This window comes from Teleopsis dalmanni, chromosome X, assembly GCF_002237135.1.
Source record: "Teleopsis dalmanni isolate 2A chromosome X, ASM223713v2, whole genome shotgun sequence".
Classification (NCBI taxonomy): Eukaryota; Metazoa; Arthropoda; class Insecta; order Diptera; family Diopsidae; genus Teleopsis; species Teleopsis dalmanni.
In genome coordinates, this window is record NC_051848.1 from 21292449 (window position 1) to 21314944 (window position 22496).

The 22496-nt window shown below is 30.2% G+C and overlaps 3 protein-coding genes across 6 annotated transcripts in view; 2 read left to right on the forward strand and 1 right to left on the reverse strand.

Moving 5' to 3' along the window:
- The window catches only part of LOC119688892, a 57376-nt gene extending 50739 nt beyond the window's left edge, over positions 1–6637 (forward strand). The window contains exons 1-5 of one of the 3 annotated variants that reach the window (XR_005253316.1): positions 2932–3199; positions 3702–3970; positions 4037–4131; positions 4657–5397; positions 6412–6637. Coding sequence is in view for 1 of the 3 variants with exons in the window: in XM_038103556.1 (XP_037959484.1) it covers positions 3098–3199; positions 3702–3932 (333 nt within the window). In the remaining 2 variants the exon portion in view is untranslated. Of the gene's footprint in view, positions 1–2931; positions 3200–3701; positions 3971–4036; positions 4132–4656; positions 5398–6411 lie in introns of those variants that run through there. The other 2 variants (XR_005253317.1, XM_038103556.1) reach the window with 2 other exon arrangements.
- The window catches only part of LOC119688877 (spindle assembly checkpoint component mad1-like), a 124846-nt gene that overhangs the window by 93145 nt on the left and 9205 nt on the right, over positions 1–22496 (reverse strand). The window lies entirely within an intron of this gene.
- LOC119688888 lies at positions 14188–15245 on the forward strand. Its single transcript, XM_038103552.1, has 2 exons — positions 14188–14721; positions 14917–15245. Coding segments are annotated over exons 1-2 (465 nt in total). The 5' UTR covers positions 14188–14257; the 3' UTR covers positions 14918–15245.

Sequence of the window (22496 nt, forward strand, 5' to 3'; positions counted from 1 at the left end):
CTCTGCATAACATGGCACCAACCAGAACAAATTAACCTATACCTATAAGCGTATTCTAAAAAAATCAGGTAAGCATTATTGCTCTTTTATTGAGAGCAATATTGTGTAAAGGTAGAAGCAGTATTGGGGAGTACAGAGATAAAGCCTGTAAGATGCTAGACAACTTACGAAAAGACATTGAAACGAACATTTTAATTTGTGAATTACTCATGGAATAAATTCGTTATATATCTATTCCAATAAGGATTTGGATGGACTGATAACAAAGGCTCTATAGTTGGATAAGATCACATGCATGTATGTATGTATATACGAAATATAATTGATTCTGCTAAGTCTTGTTTTTAGTCAATATAAGTAGTCTTATGAATCCGTGTGCTATAAATTAAACATTATTAAAGTGTAATTGTTGCACTTTTTGCTTTCTATATAGGTTTGTACATGTATAATATATTCTCTTATGAATTGATATGAAAGCCTTATGCATTGTGAAACATAGTTCAAGAATAAGTTTCTTAAAGGCTTTAAAGAGCTTGAAATTACTTTAAGTACTTTAGATATTAGTTGCTGTCGTTAGTCCCTAAGGCATTTACTGCTCAAAATAATTAATTCCTTTTTAAAGTACTTAAAATTTCGACTTCATGGCAATATTTGCATAAATTCCTTGAAGCATCTTTGAAAGAGAAGTTTGCTAGTTTTGCTACGTCTTTGGCAATTTAATATCGTAAATTTTATATTTTAAGTAAGAAGAATACCTGGCTTTCACAATACGAGTATGTATTCGCAAGAGTTTGATTTTAATCAAAATATTTCGAAATAAAATACAAATATTTTATCTTTCAGAATGCGAAAGACATTTTGCGAGGAATTTCTCTGCATATTCTGTCCGCATTTAATTTGCATATTAACCTTGCACATTTTTTATTCTTACGTATGCGCTTGGCTTGCACATGCATAATTGATGATGGAATACGTATATATGAAAGTAACTCTTCCTGTTTCAAAATACCAAATACCAAACACTTATAGGATATCTGTGAATATCTCTGTATATATGTGAATATATGTGAATATATGTGTGCATGTGTGTGCATATGTGAATTATATATTTTAATTTTAATACTAAAATTTTTACTGCTGTGAAAAATTCAAATAATGTGAAAATTATGCACTGACCAAAAACAACAGATTCTCAGATATGTGAGTGCTTATGTGCCTTAGCCAGCACAAATGCATGAATTCCATTTACACGAGCACACTGCATCCAGCATTCAGCATCCAGCATCCAGCATCTAGCATCAACCATCCAGCATACAGTACACAGTACACTGCTGTGCCGTGTATGGGCTTGGTCTGCTAATGTGTATTCACATTTGTGTTATTTGAGCAAACGATCTGTGCTAGAATACCATGTATTAATGATGCAAGCTATTTACCATTTTTGCATCCCAACAGACTAATTTTGTTACAAATTTCAGCATTATTAGTTTTGAATATTTTAGAATATTTCAAAGTGTTTCGTGCTTTCGTTTACATTTCATCCGTATTCATACTTTTAGCTGTGAAATGATAATATACACATGTGTGCATTCAAAATCCACACCGCTCGCTGTGGTTGACTTTATAAGCTTAACTAATTCACAGTTTGAAGTTATCAGTATCATCAGCTCAGTATCATAAGTTCAAAAAACGGGTTGAATCCTTACATCTTTACATGAAAACATTCTCACATCCTTATCCACCTCTACAAACGTGAGTCAGTCAAGTAATTCCGCATTCTCTCTAGGTCTTTGTTGTTTTCGATTCTTTCTTTGTATTCTATTAGGATTACGTGGTGTGCTTGAAATCATAAATGCATCTTTAATAATTAAATTGTGGTAGGAATGTGCTTGTATTTTCTTTTTTTAGACTTTTTGGCTGCTTATGTAGATTGCATTTTTGCAAAGAATAGCCAGATACAACCTTTTGGTTTTTACTTATTTAAACAACGGCAATAACACTTATTTTCACCGTATACCATTGTAGGGTGGATGTATTTGAAATAATCACACTAATTTGCATTATAAAAAAACATAATAGTTCCTTCTTCTGAGATTTGGCTGAGAGTTGTGTTCGTACCGCAATTATATATGCTCAAATACTGAAAGCAATAATGATACGTCTATGGCATACATACGCCAATAATAAGTATATTATAAACGGGAGCAGTGAGTTTAAATGGTTGAAGATATTGTAAATGATTTACTATATATCAGAAGTAATGCATTTTGTATACCAATGTTAATATTAATCTAAAGATAAAAGTTAGGCGTACAACTAAAGTTAATATTATATTCTTCACACAAATACTTTCACTATTATATTCACAATAATTTAATAGACTCTAGAAAGATACCTCTAAATCGTGATGATAAAAAGAAGGAAAAACCATCAAAACGACACAAGATATGTTGGAGTTAAACATATACTGGGTTTAGACGGTTTAGTAAGAATACCTGCTAATGGATTAGCAAAACAAACTTTTGTTAGAGTACCTATCAGTGCATCTGTCCATCAGTCCATCATTGCATCAGTCCATCAGTGAAATATTACAAGAGCATCCCAATGAAAAGTACAATAGTTTGTTTCTCTTTACACCGACTTAACATACTAGGAATACGAGAGCTCTATAATATATGAAAACATCATTTCACTACTTTGGTGTTTTTATTAAAACATATAATTTATTGAGTTTTTAATAAAGATATTTTCAATATAAGTAAAGTAATAATTCGAATTTAAAAACATTTGACTTTTAATGATAAAAACTACATGTTTTAATGAAAGTGCGAAAAAGTCATTTCTTATATAGAAAAGTGAAATTTTTACAATCTAGTTAACTGGAATATTTTTGAATTTTTAAGATATGAATAAGTTTCAGAAAAGTTTTTATTTCAATATTGTTTTTTGCTCTTAGTTCTCAGAAAAGTTCAAATTGAGAGTGTTGAGAAAGCGACTTCATATATTTTTTTACAAGATACTTTTAAGATAATTTTACAAAATTATTTGCAAAAATATTCTAAGATAAATCGTAATCGTGTTGTGTCAAGTATAAGCCATGGGTGAATTTAATGGGACCATTATTATGACTGTTCTCAAGCAACTAGGTGATAAGGCACCAATGGGTCAATTAATTAAAAAAGTAGCCGATGCTTTGAAGGTAAGTACATTCCATAAGTTCTTTCATAACGGATATCCGGTGATTTTTTGAATTTTTTACAAAAAATTCTAACAAAATAAGATATTTCTTATCCATGTTATGTTACTTATAAGGTCTGGATGTTCTGGTATAATATATAAGTTACAAAAGTTCCATTTAATAAGTTTTTCCTGACAATTGGATGGAAGATATGAACTTATTACTACGTGAAAGAAATCAATATCTACTTCTTTAATACGATATCGATAAAATGTCTTTCAAATTATTTATTCCGGATATTTTGTACATACATCCACTAAGCGAATAAGCGAAGTTGTTTCTTTTGAGAGGTCCCCTGTTGTGAGCTAACGTCATTTCATTAACTTTAATCAAATCCCGAATTTATCATACAATATAATTTTTCAAAGTATTAGTTTTGGTTCTATATACACAAAAATAAGTTTTCTTATTAAGTTATCAAAAAGTTAAAATATATTTTTAAAATTTTGTTTTTATTTTGTAGAAACCAGTAGACTCCGTGAGGGACACAATTATGCAAACTGTAGAGGGCGGCGTTCAGTTAGGTTACTTGCAAAGGCAAGGTAACTACATTATTGCCTCCAGTTTGACTAACGATATGAAGCTGAAGGACCGCCCGGTGTCCCCACGGAAGAAGGGTAAGAAGCGTAATAACAACCCACGTGGCAAAAAACGCAAACCTAAGCCTAAGGCTCGTAAGAAGAAAAAACGTTAAGGACAGAGAAATAAGCGTAAATAAAAATTCTAACATCGGTATTTATTGTTAAAAATTATCTGTTATATATTTTGTTTGTATTATTCACTTTAAAACTATTTCAGACTGCCGCGGAATTGAGACCTACTAGTCCAGTCGAGAAAGTCCAATAAGTCCACTTACAACAACACAAGGCGATTACTGTTAATAACCATACTATGTAAGCTATTCGATTTCAATATTTCATAAAAAATATAAGTGAGGTTTTATGAAGAATAATAATCATTTGATATTCTCCTCTCCAAATAAACTTATAGGATAAAACTATATTATACTTATCCCGTTGCGTAGGTAGAGTTATTGGTTCCCGGTACATTAAAGTTATGTTGTTTTTCATTTCGATGACTATCATAGGTATTTATTTCTTAGAATTAAAAAATTGCATATAAGTAAACAATTGCAAAACAAAAGAACTCTACTTAAAGTCTGCCAATCTATTTAAGAACTTATCATCCCAAAAAGCTCGATAAAAATCAGTTTCAAAAATATAACGATCAGTTTACTATCTAAAAACTTTAGTAAATTGTTTACTAAACATTTGTTCGAAATATTTTTTTACGTAAACGCTTACAATTTATAAAACTTATTACATTTTATTATATATGTGCATATTATATAGTTAAAAGTTTATATATATATGATTAATGCATTTTCTTGAAGTCTTAATGTGTGAATAATTTAATAGGATATATTCGGATAAACAGGAGATATCTCCTGCAATGATAAAACAAAGAACACAATATCCACAATGTGACAGTGTGGAAGAAGGCGCAACGTGCTGTTTTAACTGAAGGGATGGTCATTTAAAACAACTATTTAAAGGTTAAGAAAATATTACTGTTTGACATAAATCTATAAATTTTAAAATATTTTGCAAAGTTCTTATTACGACTTAATGAGAATTACCAAACATTGTTACCAATATTGCAACTTAAAATAACGAAGACAACATTTATAGTAGTCGCAAATATAATATCACTTAGCAGATCCACGAGTATGAAAATACCGAACCTGTTACATTCATCAATAAACTCAGAAACAACTATTGCAGAATTCATAAGAGCATGACCACAGTCTTAGTCAAATTGTAAAACAGTAGCTCAGTAATTATTGTGGTAGGAATATAGGACTACACTTGCTTAAATATCAGCCTAATTATTAAAGTGGCACCATTACTCAACAGTGATGATTCCTGCTTAAACAAATGAAATATACACTAGTATAAATGCACAGTGGAATTGGATTTCAAACCCTGACTGGATCTATACTTTGGACCAAGGTCTGAATCCTGGACTGGACTGGTATTTCGCTGGTAGAATGTTAGGAAATATATATGTGAGAATAGAAAGAAAGAAACTAGCCACAGTATTTTATTAAAATGCTTACTTGAGGGATTTTCTTCTGGTGTAGCTGAAAAATACTCGAGGTACTTTTACCACACTTTTATAATATGAATGCAAGTAGCACGATATAAATATGTGTTTATTTTCATATAATTATTATTATGTATTTGAATGTTCTTGTAATCCTTAAAGTCGACATCCTTATTAATCCATAAATATGTGATCTATTTAAATATTGATTTCAACACACTTTATCGAAATGCATATCAATTGGAATTTCCTACATGGAAGAGATTTTAGTAAATTATTGGTAGTTTAAGAGCAATAGAACATATTTTGTTGGCCAAATATTAATGAATCAAATAATCTTCGTACCAACTCATAAACCGGAAACATAATATTACATGTCAAGGAACAAAACTTAAAGAGATGGTATTTTGTAACATAGCTTTTGATAAAGTCCTATTGAAACATAGCCTCTACATTCATAATTTAATAACCGGTAATAAGTTATATGGTAATTGGTGATGACAATCAGAATTGGGGGTTTGTGTCACACTTTCTTCATTTTCCAAAAAGGACGAGTCTTTTACACACCTATCAAGCAATAAATAGGATCTATAGAACTAAAATACTTGTAAAATGTGTCGTTTTGGGTGTTTTCATTTTCGTATTAAGTTTTTATATTTTCAGACGTTCAGCGGTTGTTGAAGTGATTCAAATAGTAAAATGGTGAACTTTAAATTTTAAACTAATTATATGGTGTCTGGAAGAAAATTTTATTAATTGAATACTATAGAAACAGTGCGTCCAAATCAGCACCACAAAGTGAATAACTCTTTACTTCTGTATAGTACTCGTATATATTTATTTATATTTTTATTTGTATATGCATATATATGTATACATTTGTATATTTTTTTTTGTTTTCTTATTAATTTATGAGATCATATTCAATTTACATTAATGGTATATTGGAGTATTCTATATCGTATTACTATATTGCTCTTGTCATTTATATTAATATTATTTTTCTGTTATAAACTTACCTTTAATTATATATAAATACTTCTAAATATTGTTTTGTTTTTTTCTAGAACTGACCAAACAGCTTGGTTTTTTCAACAAAAAAATAAGGATGGACTAAGTGGAACTCAAAAACTCCATTCCAAACAATGGATAAGTGGTTTAAGGTTCCTAGAATTTTTTTTATATATAATATAGTAAAAAAAATCGAGAGGTTTATATATAAACGTAATTGATTTGTGTAAGGATTGTTAAAATACGTTTTTTTTTAAAAATTCAAAACAAGAATGAATCAAAATCAGGACTAAATTTGATTTTTTCGCATTTTTAATGCTTAATTGTTTCGAAATTTGAAAATTCAAGTCTTAAATTTTTGTTAAATAAACTAAGAGCAATAATATATTTTTTGATAAGTTTATATATTAAATACAACTGTAATTTTCACTTCACTAAACTTGTTTTATATTTTTCATAGTTTTTATCAATATGTTTGTAACAATAATTTCCTTACTGACCTCGCAGAGATAATGAAGCCAGACTTATCAGATTTGCTTAATTTCATATGAAATTAATGAGATGTGATGTGATGTGATGAAAAACCAGAGCTTGCGATTGGAAGATCTATTGTACTGCTCTCAATTAGTATAAAGCTGATGTGTTTAGTTTAGTTCTTTCATGAAATTCTACATTCAGGCCCAGACCTTACATATTAAGTTTAAAGAAGGTATTTAGGTATTAACACGATATTAAAACTATGAGACTCGAAGTTTGCATTTTCAACCCCAGTTGACATCTTTTATTAACCACATACCTACTCTTAAACTAATTTGTTATTAATTGCTAATATTTAATGATCCTATCTAATAATCTTGAAGTGTGTTTAATACATAGAATTTTTTAAAAGATTAATACAGATCTATTGGTCATATAGAAAAATGTTGAGTTGCCATTGAAATATCTTCAAAAGACAGTCAGTCCATTTTGATCCTATTTTTATTAGAGAATCAGTTATAATAGTTTATATTTGAGATTTCTTGTGATAAGTCCCAAATCAGATTTCCTAATTTTCTTTATAATTGCTAACAATTATAATAATTGCCACAATTGTTAGATTAGAATTGCTATAATTGCTAATTGCTAACTGTTTTTTTTTATTATTGATATACACTAATATATTCCTCTTTTTACATTATAATCAAAAATGCAGTATCATTTTCACTGCATTTTATTAGGAAGTTGAAAATCAGTACTCATTTGATTTGCTTCCCAGCTCAATTGTTTATTCGTTCTGTCACCATTCCATCATATAAATTGACAAAATCAATAAACAAAGTAACAATTAAGTTGGCAATTGAGTTCAACTTAAGAGATGAATACACAAGTAATATGAGTTTTATTGAACCACCGGAGGCAGAATCCTGTCATATCATCATATGCACAGTTTATGGCTGAAAACGTGTCTGATTGAAAACCAAACATCATGAAACTGTCAATTAACCACAGTCTGTGGCATCGATAATTACTACTGCAACGAATTGAACTTATATCAAGAAAATCATTCTCTTTGATTGTTAAAATCAATTGAAGTTAATTAAAATTGAACAAATTAATAATTAATCAGTCGTTCAAATTAAATAAAACCAAGTAATTTCATAAAAAATGATATTTGCAGTTGTATCATATTAAGTATTTACATTTTCATGTTGGTTTCAATTAAAACTCGGGCTCTTGATCAAAAGTTTTTAATTAATTTAAATGTTATTTAATTTGAATTTAATTTAATTTAATTTAATTTAATTTAATTTAATTTGGTTTAATTTAATTTAATTTGATTTAATTTAATTTAATTTAATTTAATTTAATTTAATTTAATTTAATTTAATTTAATTTAATTTAATTTAATTTAACTTAAATTTTAATTAATTAATTTAATTGAATTTATTATTAATTTAATTTAATTTAATTTAATTTAATTTAATCTAATTTATAATTCAAAATTAAAGTCAACGTGTATTCAATGTTTAAATTGACTAATAGGAACTAACGAACTGTAACAGTATGAAGCTATCGAAAAGGAAAAACTCTCTCCGATTCCAACATTTGAGAGAAATGGTTAGTTTCCATGATTAATTGTGTTATTTCCAATATATTCCAAATCAAGTTCCATACATATGCCAATGATAAACCACGATAAGCTATAGACTGAATGATATTAATTAATAAGATGCGAGACTAATACATTGAGTTAGAATCATATATTATTTGTATTTGTATGCTTCGTATTCAGTTAAAAAATATATATAGAGAATAAGATACAATTTGTAATTGTAAACTTTCCAAAGACAGACTATATTCACACTAATTCTTAATTTTTTATTCGCATTATGGTTTACAATATTTGGAAGTATAGTACTTATGTATAATACAACGATAATACACACGATAGATCACAACAACATTATATTGTTGTGTTAAACTAGAACCCTAAATTTTCTATTGATAAGGCAAGGGTACTATAGTTTACCGCACAATTGTGAGCTCAGTATATAATATTGTTGTTTAAGGATTAGATTCTGAAATTATCTGTTTCTAATAGTATGCTTACTTAGCTAGTCTAACTTACTAAGTAAATTGTATTAACCATACAAAGAGCTTTCATGAAAATAAATTTCCCACAAGGGAAATTACCAAAATTTGAAAAATGTGTCATGTGTTTTTTATGTAAAATGTAAACAAACAACAGCTGAGCTGTAAACAAACTCATATTGGAAGTGAATATTTATTAAAATTTTTGTATATATTCATTGAATAAATATATATATATAAACACAACAATTATATATATAATTTTTTGTGTGATATGTTTCTAAAGTGAAATGTTTCTAAATAAATAGAGACACTCTTAAAACTTTCAAAAAACTTTTTCACACATAAAAACTCTTTCACATACAATAAGTAACTTATGTCAATGTAAATGACCAAATCTTAAAGTTACTTAAGTAACTTACTTAGGATATATATAAGCAGTGGAAATATGACATAAGTTAGTGTATTACAATAAGTAGGGGTGGGTGATCTGAAGCCTAGTAAATTTGAAGTATGCAGATGCTGTCATCTTACCTACATCCTACATTTATCCGAAAATAGTTGAAACTTAACCAACAATAATTAGAATGTAATGAGGTTGATCTGAAGATATTATATAAAAATCTTAATTACTCTATTTTAGTAAAACTAAAAGTACATTCATTCTGTCTCATTAGTATTAATGAGTGAACGTTCATATTATAATCAGCTCATTTATGCATCTGATAGAACTATTATAAACTTATATAAACTTCACTTCATAATTTATCACACAAAAAATTAAATATATGATTGATATATTAAATCATTTATAGAAATTTTATATATCAATTACATATTCTTACTTACTTCTTCAGTGCGCTTATTTACAGCCCAGCTGTTGTTTGTTGACATTTTACATACATACAAAACATGTGACACATATTTCAAGTTTCGTCATTTTATGCCTTAAATGAGCTGATTTGTCGAAAATGAGCTCATTTATATGAAAGCACCTTTTATGGGAAATCATTCTCATTAGTGGTTATAATGAGCAAAACATCTAAAATGAGGTAGTGTGAACGTGCTGAGGCTAAGTTCTTATGTGTTTTTTTTTTAGATATACATACTATATATAGACTAATAGCATTTTTAAATAGTTTTACAATTTTGTAAATATTGCAAATTATTTTTTGTGTTTCAAATTAAAATTATTTTGACGAAATTAATTAAATGTTATTTTAACTAAAAACTAAAATGATGAATTAGATGGAACTCCAAACCGCAGTGGAACAAACAAGTTAATAATAAAATATCTACAACAAAACTGAATTGGCTTAAAAAATATAAATAAATATCAATAAAATACAAACAGAATGTTGGAGCGGAAGAACAACCCAGTATTCAAGTAGAGTTGATAATGGGAAGAAGATAAATTTGCCCCATATCCCAAAGTGAATTACGCGTTGTCTGTCATTTCAGTGAAAATAGGTGTTGCAGCAGCGTATTTCATAAATCCCATGCTACATAACATGGAATAACAAAGCGTGGACTTGGGTGACAACAATGTGCAACGTCAACAAGATTTACTCGGATACGCCGCATCTACTGCATGCACTACTGACATACACAGTCCACCTCCTGAGCAGTTGTGTTGTTATTGGGAGCATAACCAAGAATATTACTGATAGCAATACTAGGGCGTTGCAAAGGGTGGAAAGGGTGAATGCAAGGGTTTTAGTTGTTACCTGCCGCTGTTCTATCCTTTCATAGCTGGTTCTGCCGCAGCTGCAACTTTTACTATTTCACCAAAAAATATGCACAAAATCCTTGTTAGTTCGTAATGGTGGAATTGTTTCGGTTACTGTTTTTCCAGCACAAGCTAAGCATCAGTGGTATCAACTACATCATACTCAACGAAAACAAAAACACGAAGGAAAAAATAACCGGAACAAAGATACAAGTAACCGAAGCCGCAACCTTCAAAGTAAACATTTGCACAAATGGGTTGATGCAAAATTTTATTGTACGTCCATGCTGTCGCGTCCACATGTGGAACCATTGTGCTAAGCAGCGCATAAAATGGAAGGAGATAAAGTCATTCTGTTAGCGCAACATTGTGATTTGTGTCATCAATTTTAAAATGGAACTAGTCCGTAATAGTGAAAAATTTCATAAATAAATAAATTAAACAAAACTTCAATGGAAAAGTCCTAATGCAGTTTCGCTATGGTTTTTGCATTATGGTGAGATCCGTGTACATCCTTTGTATATCACGTTAGATGGTTATGTTAGATGAAGACCGAAGTGGATTATGGACATTGCAATGAAGCACAACATTGCAATATTTATGTGCATTCAGCAATTTATTTGCGTTTCATATGTTAAATCCATAATCTTTTATTTTTTATATACGAGTAGCAACACAGTACTTAGTAAACCAAACAGAAAGTAACGAATAAACAATAGTTTTAAAATTAACAACTTTCTGCATTATAAAATTATAATAATAATAAAAATATATCTAAAGAAAAATAAATCTGCTGTCGTTTATGTTGAAACTCTTTGAGCCAGTGCACTTGAGCACTTTTACTTTTTCTTAACTCGAGATATTTTCAAAACCCCTCTTTACGACATAACTGGATTATTATTTATCACTTCATCAGAATAAGCAATAATTGACCTCAGATTTGCATACCTCCCCGAGGATCCCGTAACCATTCTGAGATTTGATAAACCGGTGTTGGTAAGTCTGTTAGTTTTCTCAAATAATTTCAGGGCTCCATACTTTATGTACTTTTTGATCGGATCAATCTTGAGGTCCCTTAGGACCTCATATTGAATTAATTTGAATTTTAATAAACACAAATTTCGAATAGATAATATGATAATACTAAAGAAATTTTGAAACCCAAAACATAATTTTTAAACAAGTTAATCTTTAGGCTTATCACGCAGCTCTTAATAATAACGTCATGTATTGATTTAGATATATGTACATAATTTTCAGGCTGTAACAAAAATCATAGGCCTCGTTACATTTGTACTGCCATTGTAACATTTACATGTTGACACAAAAAAACTACTTTAGCAAATAATCCAGTATCGTTAAAAGCTATGTTATATAGACAGTCAATGTCAAGTCAGTTGTGAAATTGTTGATGTTTGCCATGTAAATCAAAAAAATTGAGAAAGAGAGATGTTGACGAGGCTTTCTGTGCTTCATCACAATGATCAAAACAGTGTTGCTCAGTAACAATTGTCAGACTGAACAAAAAAACTACTAGGCACTGATGTTACCTAGTGGTTTTATATTAGTTTTTTTTGCAATTATAATTTTGAGTGTTCTGAAATCGCACAAAATTATTTTTGGCAAACATGAGCACATCAAATTTCTGAAATAGCGCTCGAAATATGCTTCTTCAGAGGGTTTTTAACTGGTTCCACACTATATATGTCTTTACTTTATTTTAGCCTATTTCCGATCTATCTCGATTTTTGATATATTCTTAGAAATATATTTTTTCATGCAACTTTTCATATTCATTATATTTGTGATATTAATTTTGACTTTACTATATCTCGACCTATTTGAGATATGTGCCGAAATGTACTTTTTCCGAGTTTTTTTAGTATTAGTTCTATAAAGGACATTATTTTTTATTATATTTCGACCTATTAAAGATGTATGAAGAATATTAAACAAGACATTTGTTATGTATAAATAAATATGTGAACACATATAAATATAGTTACCTCCAGCTCCAGTTATGTTATGCCGCTCTTTACCTCACCTAATACCTCAAGTTAGGCAACTAAAGTATATTTACTTTTTCTATAAATTTTTAGTCTTCACTTATATTTCTTTTATGTCAAAAATTTATTAATACTCTAATCATAAGAAGAATTTCAACAGTAGTTTTAGTAAAATAACTTCAGATATTTGAAAAATAATGACTATCAAACGAAATTCAAAAATAGATTTGATATTATTTCATATATGGTTTGTAATCAATTAGTAATCCACGGATTATAATATCTCCGTCTGCTTCCTCTAACATATTTGTTTTAAAGTAAATAAGAGACCTGCACTTAAAGCTCAGTGTTGCTGTGTAGAACAGCATAATAAATCGCCTCTGTAACTCATATATTATACCCAAGTATTCAGCTTATTAAAGATTTTTTTTTAACTTCTGGGTCTCCAAATACTCAGGATTTCTTTTGCGATTTTAATGTATAATGTATTGGAAACCTAACTAAATGCTGACACAGAGAAAAATTAGTAGAAACACCGACATCTAAGTCGCAGAGAATTTAGAATTTCCTAAATTCAATAAAAGGAAATTAGGAAAATTTATTAGATATTGAAATACATGAAGACAAACTCTATTTATTAGAATAAATGTTATAACAATTAATTATTAAATATTTTTTAAAACCAAACGAAGATAATACAGTCATCCATCTGTTTTCTATTTTGTATTTATAAGTGCGGTCATATTTTCCGCTGGGTCTGTTTATGTGCAGTCGTGTGAATGCATTAAATCCAGAAGTGTTGCCAAACTGTGTAAGATTTTATATGCAACATATTATGTTGTTGTCACTGTAGCAAACTTATTTGTCGTTGCTTAGCGGTTTTTATTGTTAGTGTAATTATAGTTGCTGGTGTTGTTGTTGGTGTTGATATTGCACAGTTGTTACTACTATGTTGAGGTCGTTATTATTTTATACTCTTAACTACTTTGCATTAATGGCCTTGTACTACAGTTAAAGTTGTTGCATTTGTTTCATTGTGTTTTTTGTCAAAAATGCATAATCTTCCTTTAGGCAGCACATACGGAGGGGAGTGCATTGTGGAAGCGTTACAGTGCAGGCTACAAGCACTAACATGACAGTTTTGTGAAAGTAACTACTGCTCATAATGAAGAAAAGTTGATATTAAGTGATAACATGAAATGATTGTTTACTGTAATATTGACGGTATAACCAATAGTGTTTCTAAATACCACACATAAGTTAAGATATTGGTAAGTGTCTTAAAGTTTTGGATAAAATATAAAATGCTTAGAGGACTGCTTTTATACAAATACTAAATTAACTGCAAATAGATCACTGGCACACAAAATTTTTTTCTGTTTTGAGTTTTTAATCTACTGTGCAATGTTGCATCATTGCATCAACATACTACATTGTACATAAGTAGGCGTGCATAGTTTCAAAAATATTACTTACAAATTTTTTAAAACCGAAATACATATTTTTCAAAATTGACTGCAGTTGGTTTCAAAATTTATTTATAAAAAATTTTCAAAAATTTTGATTTTAATTTATCTAAATTTTCTGTATATAAAAATGAATGGTAGAATAACAAACTTTATATTATCCATTGGTGGACGCCAGATACGTACACTCAGCACGAATGGATTAATGGATGCAGAAAAATACAAAAATTTAAAAAAGAAAACCGACGAGTATGCGATTTTGGCTGACGAAAAGAATCAAGGCACAATCAAGCGCAATCAAAAACTTCCAAGTTCTGCCTTGAACGAAAACGCAAGAAAGATGCCAGCAGACAATGAAAGGAACCAAGGCACTTCATCTGGCAGTCGGCAGCAAATTAGTACCCGGACCAAACGCAGGAGAGTGACGTGTACTGTTTCCAGACAATTCGGCACATATAGCCATTCTCGTCTGGATAACATTTTTTATAAGAATTGCAAAATCACTACTACTTCTGCGTTAGCCCGGGTTATCGCTGAGAAGAAGAAAGCTGCAGATGATTTGAACACTCCTCGTCGTCCGAAGCGACGATATTAGTATGTATTATATATACTCAATTATTATCGAACTAGTTCTACGTAATTAATAAAATAATATTATATCCTACTTTATTTATTCCCTTAGTTCGATAACATTATTTAATGCAACTAAGTCAATTTTATAAGGAATATTATATTATCTATAGTATCTTGCTTTCAACAATTACATTGCTGATTTTTATATCTTTTAAGGTTTTATAAAAGCTGCATGATCTGGCATGAATGTATCTGGCAAGAATGTATCTGGCAGGAATATATCTGGCAGGAATATATCTGGCAGGAATGTGTCTGGAATGAATGGATCTGGCATGAATGTGTCTGGCAGGAATGTATCTAGAATGAATATATGTGACATGAATATATCTGGCAGGAGTGTGTCTGGAATGAATGGATCTGGCATGAATGTATCTGGCATAAATGTATCTGGCATGAATGTATCTGGAAGGAATGTATCTGGCGTCCACTGTATATTTTTTACCAACGTTTTTACCTAAATTTATCTATAAAACAATAAAAAAAATTTGGCACTGCAGAAAGTCTTTTTCGTTTTAAAATTAATTTTCAATAAAGTTTTATTAGTACAAATTAAATGGTAAATAAAATAATGAGAAAAAAGAAAAAAAAAATAGGCAATGTACCCCATATAAGTTATTCCACTTCTTGAACCAAGAAATAATCTCTTGAATTTTATGTCGTTTTTTTATGAAATATGTACTGTCTACGTTAATTAGGAAATCTGGTGATAACTTTTTAGAACTTTAAAGTAATATAGTGATGTAGTGTTGAAGCTATTCCCACTACAAATAAACTATTACTATATACTATAGCAGTTTGTTATTAGTACTACAATATATTTAGTTTAAATTTTACCGATTTTACAACCATAAAAAATATGGCCAAAATGCTACATAATTTCTTTCGCTCGTGTATTTTATGACTTCATATTAAGGAACCCTTTTCATATTTCAAATCCATTTAGTAAAACTAATTTGGTCGAATTTAAATTGCTCATTTTTATTTGAATTTTATGAATACCAAACACTTTTTTACTCATTAAAAATGTTTTTAATATTAATGATAACACAAATCCTGAATGTCTTAAAAGTATCATGTAGCTTAGTAATTATGGTTAGGAAAAATTTGAATAACGCACATTAAAAACATTTAAAAATATTTATTATTCAAATATAATCCGGAAAGAATAGCGGGAAAACAAATCTTCCGCATTGTCTTTACGAAGGACAAACATCAATGAGCCGAAAATTATGAATTTCTTTAAACATCCTGTCAGCATTTATTTCATATAAAACAAACTCGAAAAGAAAAATGGAAGGAGAAGAGGTAGGGCATCATCGAAAAAAGGGACATCTTTTGTGCATCCTTTCATTCTTGAAGCTATGAAAATAAAATGAGATCATTTCGGGGACAATCAAATGAGGCGTGAAATATACTTCCAAAAATATAAAAATGATTGATGTGGTTTGGGGCTAGATTAGTCTTCTTCATTTTCTATTTAAGCTACACAATTTTTTATATTTAGTTTGAAAGATTTTTGCCAACGCTGTGTCTGAACAATCATAATAAAATTTAAAAATTGTTTATATGTAATGGATTTTTGTTTAAACAAAAGATACTATTTTTGAAATATTTTTTTAATATCATTAATTTTTTTTAGGCATTTATGTTCTGCTCATGCAGTTTGAACATAAAAGCGAGATTGTTTGATTCACCTTACTACATTCAAAATTAAGGGAATTGCAGACATCAGATTGTTAGTCTATTTTGAATTAAGTTTAACTAAAATTAAAATTATAAAAAGAACAACTCGTTATTTCAAGGGTCAAACGATATTTGTGTCGCACTTTTTACTGATTGATATATTTTCATATGTTTATATACCTATATCTAAAAGTAAAGTATATTTACTATATTCTCTAAAGAATATATACTAATATAAAACCTTCTGTTGAAATCAATTTGGTTTTGAAGCTTTTCTAACTCAAAACCCTGGTCAGTGGCTTAGTCGCAAAAGAATCCTAACACTTGTCGAGCAACATCCTGAAATCTTGATGCCATGGGACCTGATGAACCCCGACTTTACTTTATACAAATCCTTTAAAACTGAACTAAGCAACAAAGTATTTTGGAAAAGGATAGACAAAATCTATAAAATAAATCAGTACACGATATAATGGCTCTCTTACATATAAGGGTGCAGAGACGGGTATGGTAGGTTCGGTCAAAAAAACACTGGAAAGCACTGTGCACATAGCAGGTTGAAATTTATGTATTGTGCTCAAGAAAGAAACTACCACAATCGAAATATTACAACAGGTAGGCTGCCATTAGGGCAATGAACTCTCAACAAGTAACATCTAGACTGGTACTGAAATGTCTTTATAGGCCAAACACGCAAGGCCTACATAATCAGGTATCAATTCTGTGAGTACCGGACACGTTGGAATATCGGAAAAGAAACGAAGCAGCAGATGAACTAGCAAACAGCCGTTTTGTAGCGTAGGCTAGAGTCACTTCTCCTCACTCGTATTAGAAGAGGAAATCAAACAAAGGATTATATACTCGGACAAACCACCAAGACAATCCAGAACATGTATGACTTCATACAACCATAGCAGATCCAAGAATTGCATAAACAGCTTAATACTTATCACAGGAGTCCTAACAGGAGATTGCAGGCTAAAACACCACTTAGCGAAACTAGGGGCACATGCTAATGCTAGTTGTAGATTCTGTGAAATTGACGAACAGTCAAATATAACTCTTAAATATAAATTTCACACAAGGGAAATTATTAAAATTTGAAAAATATAATATTTGTCTTGTTTTATATGTATGATGTGAACACACAAGCATAAATCACATGCGTTTTCCAGCTCACGTCAATGGAAACGAATTAATCTTAATTTCATTAACATTTTAGCTAGAAATCTTGCTTTTATCTAGTATTTTCGCTTAAAAAGACGTCCATATATTAATTAAAATTAAACCGCCAGCAGATCTAACAAACTATTTTTCAGTGGAATATAAAGCGCTAACTGTCGTCTTTAATAAGTCATCCATCATTAAACTCAATTTAACTTATCCCTAGAAATTTAATTGAGGATCGTGATGTAAAGTTTTCTTATTATATTTCATTATATGAAATTATTATATAGATATATACAAAAACATATATTTTTCTACTCTAATTACCTTAAAAATGTCTCACAAAGCATAAAAAAATTTGTATCTAAAAAGAAAAACTTGTATATTAAGATAAAGAAGTTTAATTCATGTTCCTTTTTGATGGCCACAACAACAACATAATTTTTGCTACAAACTCCTAACATCAATACTCGTATGTGTGGCCCTTTTACTTTCTATCTGAGACTGCGATTAAATTTTATGTTTAGTCCATGTTTTATTGTTATCCAATGCACAAGGCGTTAAAACCCTTTAAATGTGTCAAGGATTATATAGGATATATATATCGTTTTCGGTAATTCTGGTTGACAAGCAGTTCTAACAAGAAAAATGGAACAACGTTACTTAAAGGAATAAGATTGTATACAAATATCACGTGCACATTATATGTCTATGTGAGAAAGGGCATTGCGTCATAAATTGTCCTTCTTCATTCTTCTTACTAAGAAGAGAATGAGAAAAAAAAAAATAAAAAATTTATTTAAAAAAACTGTTATAAATTCCTCGTATTTGTTTTAATGAAGTTTTATACAAAATACAATACAAAAAAAAATTCCAAACTTTGTCCTTAAAAAAGATGCATGTTTGATATTTTAAATCCTGCCGTAATGCGAGTGGGAAAAATTCCAAAAAAGGTTGCAAACTGTTTATTGTTTCTACATTAAACTCATTTATATATACATATATATATACATATTGTATCTGAAGAAATACATAAGCAAGCAAATCTCTTTTTTTTATGTAACAGAAAGTTAAACCCAACAACATTAAATCTTTTGCCTTAATTAAAATAACAATAAATTTGCCTTTACTTACCTTTTTGTTAGCAAGAGCTTTCAATAGATAAGAAAATAAAACAAAATTATTTAGAAAAACATTTGATTTCTTTAAATCTTCTTTAAAGCACACCTGACGTATCCTTTCACTGTGCACACAAGGTATATCTTGCACTCACCCGGCTGTCCCGCGAGACGTTCAGTGAAATGTCTGCTATAAGTCGCTCCAGAAGCCTCACATAGGAAGTTATAAATTTCATTGACGCGCATCAAATGCCAAATGCAGCTAATATAACATTTCCTCCTTGTGTGTTATCCTTGTTTTCTCCCTTTCCTTGTAGTTGTAGTTGGGATTCATGCCCTGAAATTTGAAATTTTAAAGCAATTAAATTTTTGAATTAAACTTTGACACAATGCTGATGCAGCACCCCACCCGGCTGCCGGCAGTCGGCAGCCGGGTCGGGGTGCGGTGCTGCTATGCTATCGTTTTGATGAACAAAAAGCAAAAGTGTAAAGAAATTTGAAAAAATTGATGTGTTGCTCCTGTTATCCTTGGCAAGCATACATTTTGGATTTCCAATTTAGAGTTTGTGGCGTGCATTGATTTTCAAAAAGCCAATGAATTTTTCACTCCGTTGTTTGGCATGTGAACACTTTCAAGTGCAAAATCCATCAGCTTAGCGTGCAAATTCCTGTGCATTCATGTACGTACGAGTTTCGCAAAATGCATAACAAAAACTGACGCCTTCCTTCCTTCCTTTCATCCCTTCATACCTTCATCCTTCTTCCATACTTCTTTGTCTTTGTCTTATGGGAGCACAAAAAGTTGTTAAAACAAAAAAAAAGCCAAATTAAATTAAATGTATCGAACGAAATCAATAAATTTTCCTACAGTTATTTTATTAAAAATTTAATATTAAAGTGATACGATACTTATTATCAAAGTCATTATGATCCCTGAACATAGAAACATCTAAGGGAACGAGAAACTTGAGTGTTTACTCCACCTTGATCCTGCTTCCTTGAATGTGTTTCTAGAGTTAGCAGTTTATCTTACCCTGGAGACCGTTAAAAGAAGTACTTACCCTTACTTTCTTCAGTTTACCAATAACAAATGAAAGGCGCTTAAGCCATGTGTAACTTTCCGGTCAAATTGGCCCGCCTACAATCAAACTAGATGTTCAGAACTTATGAGAATTGATCATGTGAATATTTCAAGCCTTACTGCAGTTCTTTTTGATCATTAGTGTATGGGAACTCACGCAAAAAAACTGTGCATTCCTCATAATCCTCACTGCAGACGTTGCGAAAATCTGCAGGAAAAAGAAACCATTAAACACTTACTGACTTTGGCGTCGAGAAGAAGTAAGTTTTTTTTTCTAAGTTGGTTGATATTTCTTTAACAGATTATCAAACTGTTCATCAGAAAAAATGAAACAGGTATATAAATTCGACAGATTAAATTAAGTCTGCATTCTTCTATATTAGGGTTTCTTGAAAGGAATGTGATAGCAAAACGACGTAATTTTTACGTAATTGAGGTACATGGAATGTTACCTATTGTGATATCTCTAACAGTTGTGGTCACGGAGGGAATATGGAGATGATCCAAAGTTACATTTCATAATGAATATAAATGAGGTATATGATCCCGTTGGTCTATCAGCAGAGAGTTTCTTAAGTTAACTTAAACTATTAAAGTTTATCGACAAGCATTTCATTATTTCTTGGTTCCACACGTTTTGGGCTTTGTTGAACTTTTGAAAACCCAAATTGGAAGTCCCAAACGTATGCTTGCTTAGGACAACAGGAACAACACGCTAATTTTTTCATTCGGTTTAGTAAAAACCAATATACTGAAATCATAAACACAGCTCTTAAAAATTGAATTAAAATTAGTATAAAAAGTATATGTAGTTTTTAAGGAGTTCATGTAGTTTATAAACGCGTACGTACCAAAAAGCTGTAAAGTCTTATTTATATAATAGTACTTAAGCAAGAGGTCCCCTTTTCTCACCGATCTGATTGAGCTGTCATCCTGTAATGTTAAGGACCTGGCCAAGTTTATAGAACTGCCAGATTGGTTTTCCTTTACCTAATGGAGAAGTTGTTACCTTCTTCAGCGTTGGCTGTATACTGATTTAAATCTATGTACATATCAATGACATTCCTAAGGTACCACAATTGGCAATTATTTGAGCTCAAGTGAGCTTTTTGGAAACAAGGCCGCCACTTCAACCTATCTACCTTTTTCTGCCTTAAATTTTTTACACATCAGCTTACTTACTTTAACCAATATTTAACCAATAGAATTTACGACTTACTTGACTTTTTGTGCATATGCTATAATCAATTTATTTTAATTGAATAAATCGAGAACACTTATTTTAAATGTAATTTAGTGTAATTAATTCATTTTAAATTTATTTATAAATGAAATAAAAATATTTTATAAAACCACATTCTGTACATAAAATATTAATGAGCTTCTGTCATTGCAATTCGATATCTCGCCATAAAATTGTAGTAATTTTTGGTTTGGTTTTATTTTTATCTCATAAGCCGCTCCTACAGTCAAAATTATACTAATAATGCAAATTACATGTAATCTGCAGATTTTGTTTTTTTTTTTGTTTTTTTTTTATTAATATTTACAAAGTCAACATTTTGGGATACGAAATATTTTCATTTATATTAGTCAGAGCCAGCTCAGATTATATATCGAATTTTGCACGCAATAATCGCATAAATTTCCGCTCGAAAACTTAATGCTGATTCCAAATTATTATTTTTTTCATATTGGGAATAAATGTTACATGTGTAACTGGTAATGTTTTTACAACGACATAATCGCATCTTATGGATATGAATATTTCATGAAATTTTAATATCTGAAGACAAATTCAATTGCCTCACCACATGCAGATTGACAGTCTTATATTGCGATTTTCCTCCGCAATTCATCAGAACAAATGAACTGAGAGTAAAATTTAAATCGCATCAAAATAAAATCAATACGAATTAGAATTAGTCAAGTCAACGCTACGCCAGCAAATAACTTTTCAAATTGAAAAAATTTCAAAAAAGACACCGAAATTAAAAACAATTTCGGTGCCTTTATTATAAGAAAAAACCTTTATATTTTTATATTTTTTATATTGCATTTTATATTTATTTCACATCATCTTTAATAATATTTCGCTCCTCATACTTCAACTCTTCATACCACTTCATACAAATCTTTAATGATTGTGATGAAAGTTACTCTAGTAACGTTTGGTTAACGTCTGTTACAACACAAAAGATCAGCCATAGTCGCAGTACCCCACTCCGTTGGAAGCAGGTACCCCATTTATTCCTATTCCTATTGCTACTCTAGTAAAGTATGTAAAGTAGTTGGTAGCCGTTTATAAGTAGTCGGTAGTTGGTTAGCTGTCAGAAACACAACAATTGATGTTTGACGAAAGTTGCAATTTGATCGTCTTCACGTGTGTGCAACTTTTATTCTTAAATATTATATGGTCTTTTATCAGCCCCCTGCAATGAAGGGGTTAGAATATTCCAGCGATAGGCATGCCTGTCGTAAGAGGCGACTAAAATCTCGGCACTATGCCGACTCTTGTGTACATGATAGTAAGTGATCCGTCCCACTTACGACGCTTGACCAGGGGTATAAATTTAGTACCTCGGCTGTGCTGACCAGTTCTGGTTGGACTCGAGGGGGTTCTGGTTAATACCCAAACTTACACGAGTAGATTGAACCATTTCATTCGGGGTGAAGTTGGGTATTCA